A 20,760-nucleotide genomic window follows, 5' to 3' on the forward strand; every position below is an offset into this window, starting at 1 on the left:
GTTTTTTCATCGCTTTGTCGTCACGTTTTCGTCACATTTTGTTGTGTTTTTCTCACTTTTTTGTTGCTTTTCCAGCACATTTTTGTTCTTGGATGCTTTTCTTTTCAGCCTTTAGATTTTGGTAAAGCTCGGTTACGCCCGGGGGTAAAGGGTAAGGTAAAGTCTCTCACTTTACCTCACCCAGACCGGTGGCCCTAGAGCCAGTGGCCCTTCTGTGCTCTTCCAGAATGGACACACGGCCAGTCCGCCCCTGGCCACGATAGTGCGCCCTCTGCTGGTGCAAGCGGATCCACGGTTAACATCGTTGTATGTTTTACAATTATATTTGTACATGTACTTGAGCAACTTTTCGAAGAGATTGTACTGCTTAAAGTTTTATAACACGGTAGTTTTTACTCGGGTCAAATTATAACGAAGTATCTGTTTCTAATAATACTTACTTTCTCCACTGCATAAATATATATATTAAAGCGGCAAATACTTCATTTTGATTCATAAAATAGATGAAGTTCGTCTCGTGCTCTTTGTTCTTGAGAATTATTTTCTTTTTCTGTTTTTTTCTGCCGTTTTCTTTGTAAACATCACGATTTCCAGATGATTTAATGTTTTGTTTCACACAATTTATGACGTCACTGAAAATAAATCTGGCATTTTCGGTTAGTACTTTTTTTTTAAATTGCTACTTAATTTAATTGTTTTTGCCACTACTTATTTACTGGCTGCTCTGCCTCTGCCCACCACTGAAAGCTGAGCAGTGTTTAGATCCGCTTCATCCAGCAGAGGGCGCGCTGTCCCCCGTGTTCCTGTTGTGGGCGTGTCTCTGTGTCACGTGACCGCCTCTTCCTGACGGTGTGACACTTCTGCAGCTGCCGCACAGGTAAAGGCAAACTTCTAATCTCTGTTTTAGAACATTTATCTGCTGAAAAATAACGACGAGTTCAAAAACAAAACGTGACTCGAGACTCTGAGAAAAGCGCGGGGTTTACGTGGCGGGACTGATCACATGACCGAGGGTTCTGCGGGTCAGCGCTTTAGGACAAACTTTAAAAATCTATGATTGACCCGTGACATGACGAAGTAAAGCCCGTGTACAGATCGTGTCGGACTGTGTTCACTCTGGGAGAGACGCAGCACGAAAGGTTTGTAAAATCTATGGCTAAATATATTTTTATTTATTTTTTATTTATTTTGGTGTGGTTTATCGGGCTAGAGTAGTTTTTTTTTTTTTTTTTTTTTTTGATACAAACAATTTATTTTATTTATTTTTTCGCAAGGAAACATAAAAACATAAAATAAAAAAGAAGAACATAGCGAGGGGTATACAAGACAAAAACGGCTAAATATATTGTCATAAATATGGCTCATTATTATTTCATTTTTGAGCCGTTTTTCCATTATTATTATTTTTATTACATTTAATTATCAAAAGATTAAATAATATAAAAGTAACACGCTGCGTTACAAGCCAACTCAAGTCATAAAGTTACATTTCTTTTGCCAAAAACATTAAAATTATTATTATTATTTCCACAAAGCGGATGTGACGTGGCCGCGGCGACGTCACCAAAATCAAAATGGCGGCGCGGGTCCAAAACAACAAACAGGGAAGAAGCTCTGGGCGATTAAAGTGTTTTTCCAGTAAATATTGAGCTGTTTAACGGTAATAACGAGAGCGTGACTGACCTGAGGGACGGGTCATGACCTGAGGGACGGTTTCTGACCTCAGGGCCTCAGTTTTGACTCTCAGATGATGTTCCTGAAGATGAGTTTTGGACAGAGATAAATGTTGAAATGATTCTTCCTGTGAATCCGTCATGAACAGGTGACGAGCCGGACTTTAGCTCCTTTAATGTGTTGTTTCTCTGTCGTTTATTGAAGGTTTTGTCTGAAGTTTGATTATTGAGGCTGGGAAATGTTTCGATTAACGATATTATTAACTCTGAAGATTCTAGAGTGTGTTCAGAGTTTATAATATCGTTTATGTAAAGTATCTCGAGACACTTTAAGTAAATATCTTCAGAGTTAATAAAGTATCTATACTTTCAACGCATTAAAATGACATAAACTTTGTTCTGAAAGTGCATAATCACATCCTAAAACAGGGGTAGGTGAGTTTTCTTGGTGGAGGCCGAAGCCGCTGATTATTATCCCAAAGTAAAGCACAACACTGGAAACATCACCATCATGAGATAAATGACTTAAAATGGCTTGAATTAAAGTTCTTCTATGTTGAATTTGAGTCGGTTTGAACTAATTCAAGATACAAATGCTGTATCGCCAATGGAACAAGAATAAAACCCACTTGGAATCAGAAAAATAATTGTTTTTCACTTGAAATGACACAAAATTATCTGAATTAAGAGAATAACGACGACTAGAGGTTTTATCTCATCTCAGACCAAATCTACTCAAACCTTAGATTTAATCTGTTCATTCAAGTAGATTTATGTCATTTCTTCCTTAAAACGATTATTCTTTTTCTGTGTACTTCTTTCAAATGCCAGTGTTATGACCTAACTGGGTGTAGGGACAGTATTTCTACCTTTTTTCTCCCATTTAACTCTAATAATGTTAAAAGTGCTCTGTGATTTGTGTAATAATGTTTCTCAAAATGATCTTGAGGGCCAGAGGTTCTGTGCCGGAGGGTTGGATTTGGCCCCCGGGCCTGACGTTGCCGACCCCTGTCATAAAATATCACACAAGCTGAATAAACATGAATGAAACTCAATTAGCTCGAGTTTAAAAGTTTTTTCTGACCAGAACGTATCGTTTATTTGTTATTTATTGAACGATTATCTCGTTATGTTCTATTTGTTTACGACAGTTTTTCTTTAACAAGTCCAGCTTTAAAACTTAGTTTTTCCTTCAGGCTCAGACACTTTTTCAGTTTCCTTCTTCTGCAGACGTGGCTCAGGGACAAACACGGCAGGAACAGTGTCGGGCAGAGACTTTAGAATGTTAATATTTTCTATATTAGTTACAGTTTAAACATGTTACACTTTGGCAAAATATAAACTGGAAAAAGTAAAAAAGCCACTGAGCAAAAGTGCAGTCAGAGATTTGCTTTTCCTTCGCTGTCCCTCGTCCTCCCGTGTTTTGCAGATCAAATAAATAAATCAAATAAATGTCGTGACTCAGATATTCCTGTATTTTGTGATGAGTTCTTTTCTTTAGTTGCTGAAAATGTGTTTCTGTGACTCGTTACTTTTGTGAAACGTTCCAAACACTGGGCGTAAAAAAACCACAAACTGTTTTACCTCAAACTTGTTTATTCACAGTTTAGCTTAAACATAAACGTATTACTAAACTAAACTAAACTAAACTAAACATAAAATTACTACAAAACTAAACTAAACATAAACTTACTACAAAACTAAACTAAACATAAACTTATTACAAAACTAAACTAAACTAAACATAAACTTATTACAAAGATCTTTCTCCAAAATAAATCACTCTGTGTCACTGAAGTGTTGGAAATGATCTCACAGCGGCAGAGTCCCAGCCCTGACCCAGCCCTGACCCACCCCTGACCCACCCCTGACCCGGCCCTGACCCGGCCCTGACCCAGCCCTGACCCAGCCCTGACCGCCCTAACCGCCCTGACTCACCCCTGACCCAGCCCTGACCGTCCTGACGGCCTCTGTGTGCCTGAGTTTCCTCCTGGTTTTGTGACTCTGGTGTTTCCTCAGGGATGCCCTCGGCCTGTCCTCGATGAGTGACCCGTGTCTCCCCCCGCCCTCCCCGGCCACGCCCTCCGCGGCCCCGCCCTCCTCCCATCATGCCTTCGTCCTCACGCTCTGCCTCTTCTCGGCGCTGGGCGGGTTCCTGTTCGGGTACGACACGGGCGTGGTCAGCGGGGCCATGCTGCTGCTGAAGCGGGAGTGGAACCTGAGCTCGCTGTGGCAGGAGCTGCTGGTGTCCAGCACGGTGGCCGCGGCGGCCGTGGCGGCGCTGGCCGGCGGCGCCATGAACGGGAGGCTCGGGCGCCGCCGCTGCATCCTGTTGGCCAGTTTCATCTTCAGTGCCGGAGGATTCGTGATGAGCCTCGCACCCAACAAAGAGGTGCTGCTCGTGGGGAGGATCACGGTCGGACTGGGCATCGGTGAGACTTTTATTAACGTTTATTTTAGCTCACTGTTAGCTTTACGTTAGCTCTCCGTTAGCTTTACGTTTGCTCTCCGTTAGCTCTCTGTTAGCTTTACGTTAGCTCTCTGTTAGCTTTACGTTAGCTCTCTGTTAGCTTTACCTTAGCTCTCTGTTAGCTTTACGTTAGCTCTCCGTTACCTTTACGTTTGCTCTCCGTTAGCTTTACGTTTGCTCTCCGTTAGCTCTCTGTTAGCTTTACGTTAGATCTCTGTTAGCTTTACTTTAGCACTCTGTTAGCTTTACGTTAGCTCTCTGTTAGCTTTACGTTAGCTCTCTGTTAGCTTTACGTTAGCTCTCTGTTAGCTTTACATTAGCACTGTTAGCTTTACGTTAGCTCTCCGTTAGCTTTACGTTTGCTCTCCGTTAGCTTTACGTTAGCTCTCTGTTAGCTTTACTTTAGCTCTCTGTTAGCTTTACTTTAGCTCTCTGTTAGCTTTATGTTAGCTCTCTGTTAGCTTTACTTTAGCACTCTGTTAGCTTTATGTTAGCTCTCTGTTAGCTTTACTTTAGCTCTCTGTTAGCTTTACTTTAGCACTGTTAGCTTTATGTTAGCTCACTGTTAGCTTTTCGTTTGCTCTCCGTTAGCTTTACGTTAGCTCACAGTTAGCTTTATGTTAGCTCTCTGTTAGCTTTACGTTAGCTCTCCGTTAGCTTTACGTTTGCTCTCCGTTAGCTCTCTGTTAGCTTTACGTTAGCTCTCTGTTAGCTTTACGTTAGCTCTCTGTTAGCTTTACGTTAGCTCTCTGTTAGCTTTACTTTAGCACTGTTAGCTTTACGTTAGCTCTCTGTGGGCTTTACATTAGCTCTCTGTTAACTTTACGTTAGATCTCTGTTAGCTTTACATTAGCTCTCTGTTAGCTTTACTTTAGCACTCTGTTAGCTTTATGTTAGCTCTCTGTTAGCTTTACTTTAGCTCTCTGTTAGCTTTACTTTAGCACTCTGTTAGCTTTACGTTAGCTCTCTGTTAGCTTTACGTTAGCTCTCTGTTAGCTTTACGTTAGCTTTCTGTTAGCTTTTACGTTAGCTCTCTGTTAGCTTTACGTTAGCTCTCTGTTAGCTTTACGTTAGCTTTACATTAGCTCTCTGTTAGCTTTACGTTTGCTCTCTGTTAGCTTTACTTTAGCACTGTTAGCTTTGCGTTCGCTCTCTGTTAGCTTTACGTTAGCTCTCTGTTAGCTTTACGTTTGCTCTCTGTTAGCTTTACATTAGCACTGTTAGCTTTACGTTAGCTCTCTGTTAGCTTTACGTTAGCTCTCTGTTAGCTTTACGTTTGCTCTCTGTTAGCTTTACATTAGCACTGTTAGCTTTACGTTAGCTCTCTGTTAGCTTTACATTAGCTTTACATTAGCTCTCTGTTAGCTTTACGTTAGCTCTCTGTTAGCTTTACGTTAGCTCTCTGTTAGCTTTACGTTTGCTCTCTGTTAGCTTTACATTAGCACTGTTAGCTTTACGTTAGCTTTACATTAGCTCTCTGTTAGCTTTACATTAGCTCTCTGTTAGCTTTACATTAGCTTTACATTAGCTCTCTGTTAGCCTTACATTAGCTCTCTGTTAGCTTTACGTTAGCTTTACGTTAGCTCTCCGTTACCTTTACGTTAGCTCTCCGTTAGCTTTACGTTTGCTCTCCGTTAGCTCTCTGTTAGCTTTACGTTAGCTCTCTGTTAGCTTTACGTTAGCTCTCTGTTAGCTTTACCTTAGCTCTCTGTTAGCTTTACGTTAGCTCTCCGTTACCTTTACGTTTGCTCTCCGTTAGCTTTACGTTTGCTCTCCGTTAGCTCTCTGTTAGCTTTACGTTAGATCTCTGTTAGCTTTACTTTAGCACTCTGTTAGCTTTACGTTAGCTCTCTGTTAGCTTTACGTTAGCTCTCTGTTAGCTTTACGTTAGCTCTCTGTTAGCTTTACATTAGCACTGTTAGCTTTACGTTAGCTCTCCGTTAGCTTTACGTTTGCTCTCCGTTAGCTTTACGTTAGCTCTCTGTTAGCTTTACTTTAGCTCTCTGTTAGCTTTACTTTAGCTCTCTGTTAGCTTTATGTTAGCTCTCTGTTAGCTTTACTTTAGCACTCTGTTAGCTTTATGTTAGCTCTCTGTTAGCTTTACTTTAGCTCTCTGTTAGCTTTACTTTAGCACTGTTAGCTTTATGTTAGCTCACTGTTAGCTTTTCGTTTGCTCTCCGTTAGCTTTACGTTAGCTCACAGTTAGCTTTATGTTAGCTCTCTGTTAGCTTTACGTTAGCTCTCCGTTAGCTTTACGTTTGCTCTCCGTTAGCTCTCTGTTAGCTTTACGTTAGCTCTCTGTTAGCTTTACGTTAGCTCTCTGTTAGCTTTACGTTAGCTCTCTGTTAGCTTTACTTTAGCACTGTTAGCTTTACGTTAGCTCTCTGTGGGCTTTACATTAGCTCTCTGTTAACTTTACGTTAGATCTCTGTTAGCTTTACATTAGCTCTCTGTTAGCTTTGCTTTAGCACTCTGTTAGCTTTATGTTAGCTCTCTGTTAGCTTTACTTTAGCTCTCTGTTAGCTTTACTTTAGCACTCTGTTAGCTTTACGTTAGCTCTCTGTTAGCTTTACGTTAGCTCTCTGTTAGCTTTACGTTAGCTTTCTGTTAGCTTTTACGTTAGCTCTCTGTTAGCTTTACGTTAGCTCTCTGTTAGCTTTACGTTAGCTTTACATTAGCTCTCTGTTAGCTTTACGTTTGCTCTCTGTTAGCTTTACTTTAGCACTGTTAGCTTTACGTTCGCTCTCTGTTAGCTTTACGTTAGCTCTCTGTTAGCTTTACGTTTGCTCTCTGTTAGCTTTACATTAGCACTGTTAGCTTTACGTTAGCTCTCTGTTAGCTTTACGTTAGCTCTCTGTTAGCTTTACGTTTGCTCTCTGTTAGCTTTACATTAGCACTGTTAGCTTTACGTTAGCTCTCTGTTAGCTTTACATTAGCTTTACATTAGCTCTCTGTTAGCTTTACCTTAGCTCTCTGTTAGCTTTACGTTAGCTCTCTGTTAGCTTTACGTTTGCTCTCTGTTAGCTTTACATTAGCACTGTTAGCTTTACGTTAGCTTTACATTAGCTCTCTGTTAGCTTTACATTAGCTCTCTGTTAGCTTTACATTAGCTTTACATTAGCTCTCTGTTAGCCTTACATTAGCTCTCTGTTAGCTTTACGTTAGCTTTACATTAGCTCTCTGTTAGCTTTACATTAGCGCTCTAAAACAAGCTTCTTCTTTCCGCGAGATCAGAGCGAGCTCAGGTAGGAACATAAACCGCTGAGCTCTATCTGCTCCTGTCTCCTCCTCTCGAGCTCGTGCTTCTCTCAGACTTGCGCTCGTGAGCTCGCCGCTCGGCTGCAGCGCTACCGCAAATCTTAAACATGTACACTAGGGTCCTCTCTTGGTCCAGGATTCCCCTCATCTCGTCCTTTTCTCTGCAGGTCTGGCCTCGATGACCACCCCCGTCTACATCGCTGAAGTGTCTCCTCCGCTCCACCGGGGGCAGCTCGTCACCATCAACACCCTGTTCATCACCGGGGGGCAGTTCGTGGCGTCGGTCGTGGACGGTGCCTTCAGCTACGTCAGCGACGGCTGGAGGTAAAGACCACCCGTCAGTCTAAAGAGGGAGGTAACAACCTCCCGTCAGTCTAAAGAGGGAGGTAACGACCACCCGTCAGTCTAAAGAGGGAGGTAACGACCACCCGTCAGTCTAAAGAGGGAGGTAACGACCACCTGTCAGTCTAAAGAGGGAGGTAACGACCACCCGTCAGTCTAAAGAGGGAGGTAACAACCACCCGTCAGTCTAAAGAGGGAGGTAACGACCACCCGTCAGTCTAAAGAGGGAGGTAACGACCACCCGTCAGTCTAAAGAGGGAGGTAACGACCACCCGTCAGTCTAAAGAGGGAGGTAACGACCCCCCGTCAGTCTAAAGAGGGAGGTAACGACCACCCGTCAGTCTAAAGAGGGAGGTAACGACCTCCCGTCAGTCTAAAGAGGGAGGTAACGACCACCCGTCAGTCTAAAGAGGGAGGTAACGACCCCCCGTCAGTCTAAAGAGGGAGGTAACGACCTCCCGTCAGTCTAAAGAGGGAGGTAACGACCTCCCGTCAGTCTAAAGAGGGAGGTAACGACCTCCCGTCAGTCTAAAGAGGGAGGTTACGACCACCCGTCAGTCTAAAGAGGGAGGTAACGACCTCCCGTCAGTCTAAAGAGGGAGGTAACGACCGCCCGTCAGTCTAAAGAGGGAGGTAACGACCTCCCGTCAGTCTAAAGAGGGAGGTAACGACCTCCCGTCAGTCTAAAGAGGGAGGTAACGACCCCCCGTAAGTCTAAAGAGGGAGGTAACGACCACCCGTAAGTCTAAAGAGGGAGGTAACGACCTCCCGTAAGTCTAAAGAGGGAGGTAACGACCCCCCGTAAGTCTAAAGAGGGAGGTAACGACCACCCGTAAGTCTAAAGAGGGAGGTAACGACCTCCCGTCAGTCTAAAGAGGGAGGTAACGACCTCCCGTCAGTCTAAAGAGGGAGGTAACGACCCCCCGTAAGTCTAAAGAGGGAGGTAACGACCACCCGTAAGTCTAAAGAGGGAGGTTACGACCACCCGTCAGTCTAAAGAGGGAGGTAACGACCACCCGTAAGTCTAAAGAGGGAGGTAACGACCTCCCGTCAGTCTAAAGAGGGAGGTAACGACCTCCCGTCAGTCTAAAGAGGGAGGTAACGACCCCCCGTAAGTCTAAAGAGGGAGGTAACGACCACCCGTAAGTCTAAAGAGGGAGGTAACGACCACCCGTAAGTCTAAAGAGGGAGGTAACGACCTCCCGTCAGTCTAAAGAGGGAGGTAACGACCTCCCGTCAGTCTAAAGAGGGAGGTAACGACCCCCCGTAAGTCTAAAGAGGGAGGTAACGACCACCCGTAAGTCTAAAGAGGGAGGTAACGACCTCCCGTCAGTCTAAAGAGGGAGGTAACGACCCCCCGTAAGTCTAAAGAGGGAGGTAACGACCTCCCGTCAGTCTAAAGAGGGAGGTAACGACCCCCCGTAAGTCTAAAGAGGGAGGTAACAGCCTCCCGTCAGTCTAAAGAGGGAGGTAACGACCGCCCGTCAGTCTAAAGAGGGAGGTAACGACCTCCCGTCAGTCTAAAGAGGGAGGTAACGACCTCCCGTCAGTCTAAAGAGGGAGGTAACAACCCCCCGTAAGTCTAAAGAGGGAGGTAACGACCCCCCGTCAGTCTAAAGAGGGAGGTAACGACCTCCCGTCAGTCTAAAGAGGGAGGTAACGACCTCCCGTCAGTCTAAAGAGGGAGGTAACGACCTCCCGTCAGTCTAAAGAGGGAGGTAACGACCCCCCGTAAGTCTAAAGAGGGAGGTAACGACCACCCGTCAGTCTAAAGAGGGAGGTAACGACCACCCGTAAGTCTAAAGAGGGAGGTAACGACCTCCCGTCAGTCTAAAGAGGGAGGTAACGACCCCCCGTAAGTCTAAAGAGGGAGGTAACGACCCCCCGTAAGTCTAAAGAGGGAGGTAACGACCCCCCGTCAGTCTAAAGAGGGAGGTAACGACCTCCCGTCAGTCTAAAGAGGGAGGTAACGACCTCCCGTCAGTCTAAAGAGGGAGGTAACGACCTCCCGTCAGTCTAAAGAGGGAGGTAACGACCCCCCGTAAGTCTAAAGAGGGAGGTAACGACCACCCGTCAGTCTAAAGAGGGAGGTAACGACCACCCGTAAGTCTAAAGAGGGAGGTAACGACCTCCCGTCAGTCTAAAGAGGGAGGTAACGACCCCCCGTAAGTCTAAAGAGGGAGGTAACGACCCCCCGTCAGTCTAAAGAGGGAGGTAACGACCACCCGTCAGTCTAAAGAGGGAGGTAACGACCTCCCGTCAGTCTAAAGAGGGAGGTAACGACCGCCCGTCAGTCTAAAGAGGGAGGTAACGACCCCCCGTCAGTCTAAAGAGGGAGGTAACGACCTCCCGTCAGTCTAAAGAGGGAGGTAACGACCTCCCGTCAGTCTAAAGAGGGAGGTAACGACCCCCCGTAAGTCTAAAGAGGGAGGTAACGACCTCCCGTCAGTCTAAAGAGGGAGGTAACGACCCCCCGTCAGTCTAAAGAGGGAGGTAACGACCCCCCGTCAGTCTAAAGAGGGAGGTAACTACAACCCGTCAGTCTAAAGAGGGAGGTAACGACCACCCGTCAGTCTAAAGAGGGAGGTAACGACCACCCGTCAGTCTAAAGAGGGAGGTAACGACCACCCGTCAGTCTAAAGAGGGAGGTAACGACCACCCGTCAGTCTAAAGAGGGAGGTAACGACCGCCCGTAAGTCTAAAGAGGGAGGTAACGACCTCCCGTCAGTCTAAAGAGGGAGGTAACGACCGCCCGTCAGTCTAAAGAGGGAGGTAACGACCCCCCGTCAGTCTAAAGAGGGAGGTAACGACCGCCCGTCAGTCTAAAGAGGGAGGTAACGACCTCCCGTCAGTCTAAAGAGGGAGGTAACGACCCCCCGTAAGTCTAAAGAGGGAGGTAACGACCCCCCGTCAGTCTAAAGAGGGAGGTAACGACCCCCCGTCAGTCTAAAGAGGGAGGTAACGACCTCCCGTCAGTCTAAAGAGGGAGGTAACGACCCCCCGTCAGTCTAAAGAGGGAGGTAACGACCACCCGTCAGTCTAAAGAGGGAGGTAACGACCACCCGTCAGTCTAAAGAGGGAGGTAACGACCCCCCGTCAGTCTAAAGAGGGAGGTAACGACCCCCCGTCAGTCTAAAGAGGGAGGTAACGACCTCCCGTCAGTCTAAAGAGGGAGGTAACGACCCCCCGTCAGTCTAAAGAGGGAGGTAACGACCTCCCGTCAGTCTAAAGAGGGAGGTAACGACCACCCGTCAGTGTAAAGAGGGAGGTAACGACCCCCCCGTGGCCTCTTTGTTTCTGCCGCCCTCGTCTCCTCAGGTGGATGTTGGGTTTGTCGGTGGCGCCGGCTCTGCTGCAGTTCGTGGGTTTCCTTTTCTTACCGGAGAGCCCGCGGTGGCTGCAGCAGAAGGGCCGCGACCACGAGGCGCTGAGCGTGCTGCGGAGCATCAGAGGAGGCCATGACGTGGAGGAGGAGCACCAGGCCATGCGGGACAGCATCGAGGAGGAGCAGAGAGAGCAGGGGGCCGGTAAGAGGAGAAACAGAACTCACTCCAACATGGCGGCGCTTTTCCCCTCCTGATGTAGTTCTGCCTGTGTCCTGCAGGGGGAGTGGTGCTCTTCAGGATGCTGCGTCACGCTCCGACTCGCCGCGCGCTCGCCGTCGGCTGCGGACTCCAGATGTTCCAGCAGCTGTCGGGCATCAACACCGTCATGTGAGAAACATAAGTGAATGTCATTGAAAAACTTTACTTTGGAATCAACCTGGCAATAACCCCTTAACTCCCGCCTGAACCGAGCACATTTTCTCCAGTTTGGCTTTACCCCAATCCAAAAGCTTCTGGAAAAAAGCTGTGAAAAAGCAACAAAATTGAGACGAAAACAACGATGGAAATATGACAAAAAAGTGACGAAAAAGTGGCAAAAATGTTACAAAAAAAATGACCAAAAAATGACAAAAAGTGAAAAAGAAACAGAAGGAAAAAGTGGCAAAAATGTGACAAAAAAATTAGAAAACATTGACAAAAAAGTGATGAAAAATTGATGAAAAAGTGGCAAAAATGTCACAAGAAATTGACAAAATGACAAAAAAAGACAAAAATGTGATTAAAATTAGACCCAAAAAAAGTACAAAAAATTGACAAAAATATGAGAAAAAATGACAAAAATATGATTAAAATTTTACAAAATGTGACAAAAAAAGTGAGAAAACATTGACAAAAAAGTTACGAAAAAAAGGACGAATAAATGACAAAAAATGTGACAAAAAAATGACAAAAAAATGACTAAAATTTGACAAAAAATGACAAAAAAGTTACAAAAATGAGTTGAATACCCAACAAAAAAATGATGGAAAAAAAATCTGATGACGTGAGGAAAAAGATCCTCTCGGTTCAGGCGGGAGTTAAGAGGTTAAATCTAAATGTCTTTGAATAATAATGACATTTCTATTGCTTTTTTTAAACTTTCCATCAGGATCTTTTCTTCATTTCTTCATTCTCTTCTCTGTGTCCAGGTACTACAGCGCCACCATCCTGCAGATGTCGGGAGTGCGTGACGTGAACCAGGCCATCTGGCTCTCCGCCGTGACCTCGGCCACCAACTTCCTGTTCACGCTGTTGGGGGTGTGGCTTGTGGAGCGCGTGGGGCGGCGGCGCCTCACCATCGGCAGCCTGATCGGTAACGGCTCGCGGTTCTTTTACTGCCGCTCAGGTCATTCTTCCAGTCGCTGCCTTTAACCTGAGCGAGTGTTTGTTTGGATCAGGCACCGGGCTGAGTCTGCTGGTCCTCGCCGTGGGCTTCCTGCTCTCGGCTCAGAGCTCTCCTCCAATCACGGCCCCCGACCACGATAACTCCTCCCTCTGCAGCTCCTACAGGTCGGTTAATAACTCTCTCTCCCGTTCATTCTCAATGGCAAATATGGATGCAGTTCACTTTTTGTCCACCAGCGTCAAATTGGGGGCGCTGTTTCACTCCTTTCGCAAAGTTAAGGAAACACTGTTCTGGTGTCTTTGTATTTGTCAATCACAGAGCGTTATAGCATCAACTTTCCCATTTTTCCAACTTTTTTTTGCGAAAATCGTTGACATCTATGACTTATAAAAGAATTTATGCTGAACTGACACTTCCAAAATGATATAATATGGCATTTTCTTTGACTTAAATGTATGAGCTAAAGTCACTGTAGGTGCTGAAGGTACAGGTGGTGCTGTTGTTTCCATTTTGCTCTATACACAATAATTGATTTTGTTCTACTAAAACTAGGCTTTTGTAGCATGTTTAACCCCTTAACTCCCACCTGAACCGAGCACATTTTCTCCAGTTTACCCCAATCCAAAAGCTTCTGGAAAAAAGGTGTGAAGATAGCAACAAAACTGAGACGAAAACAATGATGGAAATGTGACAAAAAAGTGAGAAAACATTGGCAAAAAAGTGACGAAAAATTGATGAAAAAGTGGCAAAAATTTGACAAAATATGACCAAAAAATGACAAAAATAGAATAAAAATTGACAAAAATTAACCAATATGTGACAAAAATGTGACAGAAATGTCACAAGAAATTGACAAAAAATCGACAAAAAAATGACAAAAATTTGACAAAATATGACCAAAAAATGACAAAAATAGAATAAAAACGGACACAAAATTGACAAAAAAGTGACAAAAATGGGACAAAAAATTACAAAAAAAATGGACAAAAAATGGATTAATAATTGACAAAAAATTTACCAAAATGTGACAAAAATGTGACAAAAAAAGTGACAAAACATTGACAAAAAAGTGACAAAAAAGTGACGAAAAATTTATGAAAATGTGGCTAAAATGTCAAAAAAATGACAAAAATTTGACAAAATATGACCAAAAAATGACAAAAATAGAATAAAAATTGACACAAAATTGACAAAAAAGTGACAAAAAATTGACAAGAAATGGATTAAAAATTGACAAAAAATTAACAAAAATGTGACAAAAAATGACAAAATAATGACATAAAAGTTACAAAAATTAGTTGAATACCCAACAAAAAAATTATGAAAAACAAATCTGATGACGTGAGGAAAAAGATCCTCTCGGTTCAGACGGGAGTTAAGAGGTTAATTGCATAGATTGAATTAAATGCAAAGCTATACCAAAAAAGAAAATAAAGTAACTTTTATTATTTGCAGTTATATGTTTCCCGCTTCACATCGCAGTGTTTGGCCCGAGACCCACAGGCACTTTTTCATTTTGGCCCTCGGAGACAAAAGGTTTGGGCCCCCCTGGTCTAGACTGACCCGAGAGAGACTGACCCGAGTGAGCCTGACCCGAGTGAGCCTGATCCGAGTGAGCCTGACCTGAGCCTGACCTGAGCCTGACCTAAGTCTGACCTGAGTCTGACCTGAGCCTGACCTGAGCCTGACCTGAGTCTGACCTGAGCCTGACCTGAGCCTGACCTGAGCCTGACCTGAGCCTGACCTGAGCCTGACCTGAGCCTGACCTGAGCCTGACCTGAGCCTCTCTTCCCCCTCTCTGCAGCCTGTGCGAGTCCTGCATGCTGGACCCGGCGTGTGGATTCTGTTACACAGAAAATGGCAGCTCGGTGCTGGACTCGTCGTGCGTCGCCGTGGCGCCGGAGTCCACAGACCGAGCGGATCACGGCCGGTACGGCTCACTGCAGGTCCGAGACGACCTAGAGCAGATCCTAACCTCTCTGTGTTTCAGCTGCATGAACCAGACGCTGGGTCCCGGCCTGGTCTGGGCCTATAACTTCTGCCCCTCGGCCTCGTCCTGGGTGGTTCTGCTGGGGCTCGTGCTGTACCTCGCCGCCTTCGCTCCAGGTAAACGCCGTTATCCAGGAAGTGACTCCAACATGGCCGCCTTCGCCCCAGGTAAACGCCATTATCCAGGAAGTGACTCCAACATGGCCACCTTCGCCCCAGGTAAACGCCGTTATCCAGGAAGTGACTCCAACATGGCCGCCTTCGCTCCAGGTAAACGCTGTTATCCAGGAAGTGACTCCAACATGGCCGCCTTCGCTCCAGGTAAACGCCGTTATCCAGGAAGTGACTCCAACATGGCCGCCTTCGCTCCAGGTAAAGTCAACGCCGTCTATCCAGGAAGTGACTCCAACATGGCCACCTTCGCTCCAGGTAAACGCCGTTATCCAGGAAGTGACTCCAACATGGCCGCCTTCGCTCCAGGTAAACACCGTTATCCAGGAAGTGACTCCAACATGGCCGCCTTCGCTCCAGGTAAACGCCGTTATCCAGGAAGTGACTCCAACATGGCCGCCTTCGCTCCAGGTAAACACCGTTATCCAGGAAGTGACTCCAACATGGCCGCCTTCGCTCCAGGTAAACGCCGTTATCCAGGAAGTGACTCCAACATGGCCGCCTTCGCTCCAGGTAAACACCGTTATCCAGGAAGTGACTCCAACATGGCCGCCTTCGCCCCAGGTAAAGTCAGCTCCGTTTATCCAGGAAGTGACTCCAACATGGCCGCCTTCGCTCCAGGTAAAGTCAACGCCGTCTATCCAGGAAGTGACTCCAACATGGCCGCCTTCGCCCCAGGTAAACGCCGTTATCCAGGAAGTGACTCCAACATGGCCGCCTTCGCTCCAGGTAAACGCCGTTATCCAGGAAGTGACTCCAACATGGCCGCCTTCGCTCCAGGTAAAGTCAGCGCCGTTTATCCAGGAAGTGACTCCAACATGGCCGCCTTCGCCCCAGGTAAACGCCGTTATCCAGGAAGTGACTCCAACATGGCCGCCTTCGCTCCAGGTAAACACCGTTATCCAGGAAGTGACTCCAACATGGCCGCCTTCGCTCCAGGTAAACACCGTGATCCAGGAAGTGACTCCAACATGGCCGCCTTCGCTCCAGGTAAACACCGTTATCCAGGAAGTGACTCCAACATGGCCGCCTTTGCTCCAGGTAAACGCCGTTATCCAGGAAGTGACTCCAACATGGCCGCCTTCGCTCCAGGTAAACGCCGTCTATCCAGGAAGTGACTCCAACATGGCCGCCTTCGCTCCAGGTAAACGCCGTTATCCAGGAAGTGACTCCAACATGGCCGCCTTCGCTCCAGGTAAACGCTGTTTATCCAGGAAGTGACTCCAACATGGCCGCCTTCGCTCCAGGTAAACGCTGTTATCCAGGAAGTGACTCCAACATGGCCGCCTTCGCTCCAGGTAAACGCCGTTATCCAGGAAGTGACTCCAACATGGCCGCCTTCGCTCCAGGTAAACGCCGTTATCCAGGAAGTGACTCCAACATGGCCGCCTTCGCTCCAGGTAAACGCCGTTATCCAGGAAGTGACTCCAACATGGCCGCCGCACTCCAGGTAAAGTCAGCACCGTTTATCCAGGAAGTGACTCCAACATGGCCGCCACGTTCCAGTTAAAGTCAGCGCCGTTTATCCAGGAAGTGACTCCAACATGGCCGCCGCACTCCAGGTAAAGTCAGCTCCGTTTATCCAGGAAGTGACTCCAACATGGCCGCCTTCGCTCCAGGTAAAGTCAACGCCGTTATCCAGGAAGTGACTCCAACATGGCCGCCTTCGCTCCAGGTAAACGCCGTGATCCAGGAAGTGACTCCAACATGGCCGCCTTCGCCCCAGGTAAACGCCGTTTATCCAGGAAGTGACTCCAACATGGCCGCCTTCGCTCCAGGTAAATGCTGTTATCCAGGAAGTGACTCCAACATGGCCGCCTTCGCTCCAGGTAAACGCCGTTATCCAGGAAGTGACTCCAACATGGCCGCCTTCGCTCCAGGTAAATGCTGTTATCCAGGAAGTGACTCCAACATGGCCGCCTTCGCTCCAGGTAAACGCCGTTATCCAGGAAGTGACTCCAACATGGCCGCCTTCGCCCCAGGTAAACGCTGTTTATCCAGGAAGTGACTCCAACATGGCCGCCTTCGCTCCAGGTAAATGCTGTTATCCAGGAAGTGACTCCAACATGGCCGCCTTCGCTCCAGGTAAATGCTGTTATCCAGGAAGTGACTCCAACATGGCCGCCTTCGCTCCAGGTAAATGCTGTTATCCAGGAAGTGACTCCAACATGGCCGCCGCACTCCAGGTAAAGTCAACGCCGTTTATCCAGGAAGTGACTCCAACATGGCCGCCTTCGCTCCAGTTAAACGCCGTTATCCAGGAAGTGACTCCAACATGGCCGCCTTCGCTCCAGGTAAACGCCGTCTATCCAGGAAGTAACTCCAACATGGCCGCCTTCGCTCCAGTTAAACGCCGTTATCCAGGAAGTGACTCCAACATGGCCGCCTTCGCTCCAGGTAAACGCCGTTATCCAGGAAGTGACTCCAACATGGCCGCCTTCGCTCCAGGTAAACGCCGTTATCCAGGAAGTGACTCCAACATGGCCGCCGCACTCCCTCTCTTTGTTTGGTATCCACGTGTGATCCAAATATGGTCATTTCCTGTATATCATTAAAGGGATGATATAAGTACATGTGTTAAAGGGATGGGTGTATATATTTAAAGGGATGATATAACTCCATGTGTTAAAGGGATGGGTGTATATAATTAAAGGGATGATATAACTCCATGTGTTAAAGGGATGGGTGTATATAATTAAAGGGATGATATAAGTGCATGTGTTAAAGGGATGGGTGTATATAATTAAAGGGATGATATAAGTGCATGTGTTAAAGGGATGGGTGTATATAATTAAAGGGATTATTTGACTCCATGTGTTAAAGGGATGGGTGTATATAATTAAAGGGATGATATAACTCCATGTGTTAAAGGGATGGGTGTATATAATTAAAGGGATGATATAACTCCATGTGTTAAAGGGATGGGTGTATATAATTAAAGGGATTATTTGACTCCATGTGTTAAAGGGATGGGTGTATGTAATTAAAGGGATGATATAAGTACATGTGTTAAAGGGATGGGTGTATGTAATTAAAGGGATGATATAAGTGCATGTGTTAAAGGGATGGGTGTATGTAATTAAAGGGATGATATAAGTGCATGTGTTAAAGGGATGGGTGTATATAAGTAAAGGGATGATATAAGTACATGTGTTAAAGGGATGGGTGTATATAATTAAAGGGATGATATAACTCCATGTGTTAAAGGGATGGGTGTATATCATTAAAGGGATGGGTGTATATATTTAATTGGATGATATAAGTACATGTGTTAAAGGGATGGGTGAATATAAGTAAAGGGATGATATAACTCCATGTGTTAAAGGGATGGGTGTATGTAATTAAAGGGATGGGCCCGATGCCGTGGACGGTGAACTCTGAGATCTTCCCTCTGTGGGCCCGAAGCACCGGGAACGCCTGCTCCTCCGGGGTCAACTGGGCCTTCAACGTCCTGGTGTCAGTGAGCTTCCTGCACGCGGCGCAGCACCTCACGTACTACGGTCAGTACTGCTAAAGTACAGCTAAAGTACTGCTAAAGTACTGCTATAACTACTGCTAAAGTACTACAATAACTACTACTGAACAGCACCTCACGTACTACGGTCAGTACTGCTAAAGTACTGCTAAAGTACTGCTATAACTACTGCTAAAGTACTACAATAACTACTACTGAACAGCACCTCACGTACTACGGTCAGTACTGCTAAAGTACTGCTAAAGTACTACTATAACTACTGCTAAAGTACTACAGAACAGCACCTGTATTAATGGCCTTGATGATGACCAACCGAGAAAGCTAATGCTATAAGCTAATGCTATAAGCTAATGCTATAAGCTAATGCTACAAGCTAATGCTACAAGCTAATGCTACAAGCTAGTGCTACAAACTAGTGCTACATGCTAATGCTGCAAGCTAGTGCTACAAGCTAATGCTACAAGCTAATGCTACAAGCTAATGCTACAAGCTAATGCTACAAGCTAATGCTACATGCTAATGCTACAAGCTAATGCTACAAGCTAGTGCTACAAGCTAATGCTACATGCTAATGGTACAAGCTAATGCTACAAGCTAGTGCTACAAGCCAATGCTAAATGCTAATGCTACAATTCAATGTTACATGCTAATGCTACAAGCTAATGCCACAAGTTTCTTCGAGACTTCTTCCTGTATTAACGCTCTTATTCTGTAGGAGCCTCTTCCTGTATTAACGCTCTTATTCTTTAGGAGCCTTCTTCCTGTACGCGGCGCTGGTTGCCGTGGCGCTGGTCTTCGTGGTGACGTCGCTCCCTGAGACCCGCGGGCTGCGTCTCGAGGACATGGAGCTGCTCTTCTCGACGCCGCTTTGCTCCGCCTCCTCGGCCCCGCCCCGAGGCGACGTGCAGTACACGCGGGTAAACGGACGAGACCGCTCCGGGTCCGGGTCCGGGTCCGAGTCCGAGTCCGGGACCGACCTGGAGTAACAGACTGTTGTCACGGCAACGTAAAGGCTGCACAATATGAGGAAATCCAGACATTTGTGTAAAAACGAAGGCCTTGAACGTCATTACGAAGCGTTTGCTGATGTTGTGCAGCTGCAGCTCTGACGGTGTTTCGTGGTTATTTTCTGTTTTCTGTTTTTGAGCTGTTACTGTTTGCAGACTGTTCAAAGTCCAAACCGTGGCGTAGATCCTGATCATCAGATGTAAACAATGGAGGATTAGCTTCATCGTGTCATGAACCGGAGCTACAGCGGCTCCGGGACAAAGACTCACATCAGTGTTTCTTTACCTAAACTCCCAGGATTCAGAGCGGCGACAAGAAAACTGATCTCAGAGGCGGGATCTGCGCTGGGAATGTGTTTGGGCCTTGATGATGACCAGCCGGAGAAAGCTAATGCTACATGCTAATGCCACCCGCTAATGCTACATGCTAATGCTATATGCTAATGGTGCAAGCTAGTGCTACATGCCAATGGTACAAGCTAATGCTTGTACCATTGCTACAAGCTAATGGTACATGCTAATGCTACATGCCAATGGTACAAGCTAATGCTACAAGCTAATGCTTCAAGCGAATGCTACATGCTAATGCTACATGCTAATGGTACAAGCTAATGCTACAAGCTAATGCTACATGCTAATGGTACAAGGTAATGCTACATGCTAATGCTACAAGCTAGTGCTACATGCTAATGGTACAAGCTAATGCTACATGCTAATGGTACAAAACTAATGCTACAAGCTAATGCTACAAGCTAATGCTACATGCTAATGCTACATGCTCATGCTACATGCTACATGCTACAAGCTAATGCTACATGCTAATGGTACAAGATAATGCTACAAGTTAATGCTACAAGCTAATGCTACATGCTAATGGTACAAACTAATGCTACAAGCTAATGCTACATGCTAATGCTACATGCTAATGCTACAAGCTAATGCTACATGCTAATGGTACAAGCTAATGCTACAAGCTAATGCTACATGCTAATGGTACAAACTAATGCTACAAGCTAATGCTACATGCTAATGCTACAAGCTAATGCTACATGCTACAAGCTAATGCTACATGCTAATGGTACAAGATAATGCTACAAGTTAATGCTACAAGCTAATGCTACATGCTAATGCTACAAGCTAATGCTACAAGCTAATGCTACATGCTACATGCTACATGCTAATGGTACAAGCTAATGGTACAAGCTAATGCTACATGCTAATGGTACAATCTAAAGCTCTGATCGATCATGTGAAAATAATAAATAATAATACTTTTTTTTTATTGCACTTTACATTTCAAAGAAACCTCAAAGTGCTACAGGTGAATACAATCAGATAAAAACAAAATGAACATTGACATAGTAAAACAAAACAAATGAGTCAAAGGCTACGTATAAACTTGAACAGACTAATTAACCGGGCTAACTCCAGACTGGGGACCAGGGCCCAAATGTTCGCATGGATCTGGGAACCAATCACAGAACGAGGAGGGACCAAGACGATGACGCGCTGTTCCATATACGGAAGCTTGTAGTTTATTTACGGATTAAAAAGAAAAAGTTTATTTACGGATCCAACATGACAGCAGCAGACGCGATGGTATTTTTAGATCGAGCTTTAGACCGAGTTCTAAAGAGTTTAGCTCAAAAGTTTACAGCGGGTTCG

The 20,760-nt window shown here is 45.7% G+C and overlaps 1 protein-coding gene across 1 annotated transcript; it reads left to right on the plus strand.

Moving 5' to 3' along the window:
• Positions 1-1,714: 1,714 nt before the first annotated feature.
• LOC306982825 (proton myo-inositol cotransporter-like) lies at positions 1,715-19,262 on the plus strand. Its single transcript, XM_079583274.1, has 11 exons — positions 1,715-1,822; positions 3,693-4,105; positions 7,569-7,725; positions 11,062-11,270; positions 11,348-11,456; positions 12,257-12,420; positions 12,506-12,617; positions 14,258-14,383; positions 14,444-14,559; positions 17,961-18,113; positions 18,839-19,262. Exons 1-11 carry the CDS (start codon positions 1,815-1,817, stop codon positions 19,072-19,074), a joined length of 1,803 nt encoding a protein of 600 aa, XP_079439400.1. The 5' UTR covers positions 1,715-1,814; the 3' UTR covers positions 19,075-19,262.
• Positions 19,263-20,760: the final 1,498 nt, after the last annotated feature.

Source organism: Gobius niger (genome assembly GCF_951799975.1).
Source record: "Gobius niger genome assembly, contig: SCAFFOLD_36, whole genome shotgun sequence".
Classification (NCBI taxonomy): Eukaryota; Metazoa; Chordata; class Actinopteri; order Gobiiformes; family Gobiidae; genus Gobius; species Gobius niger.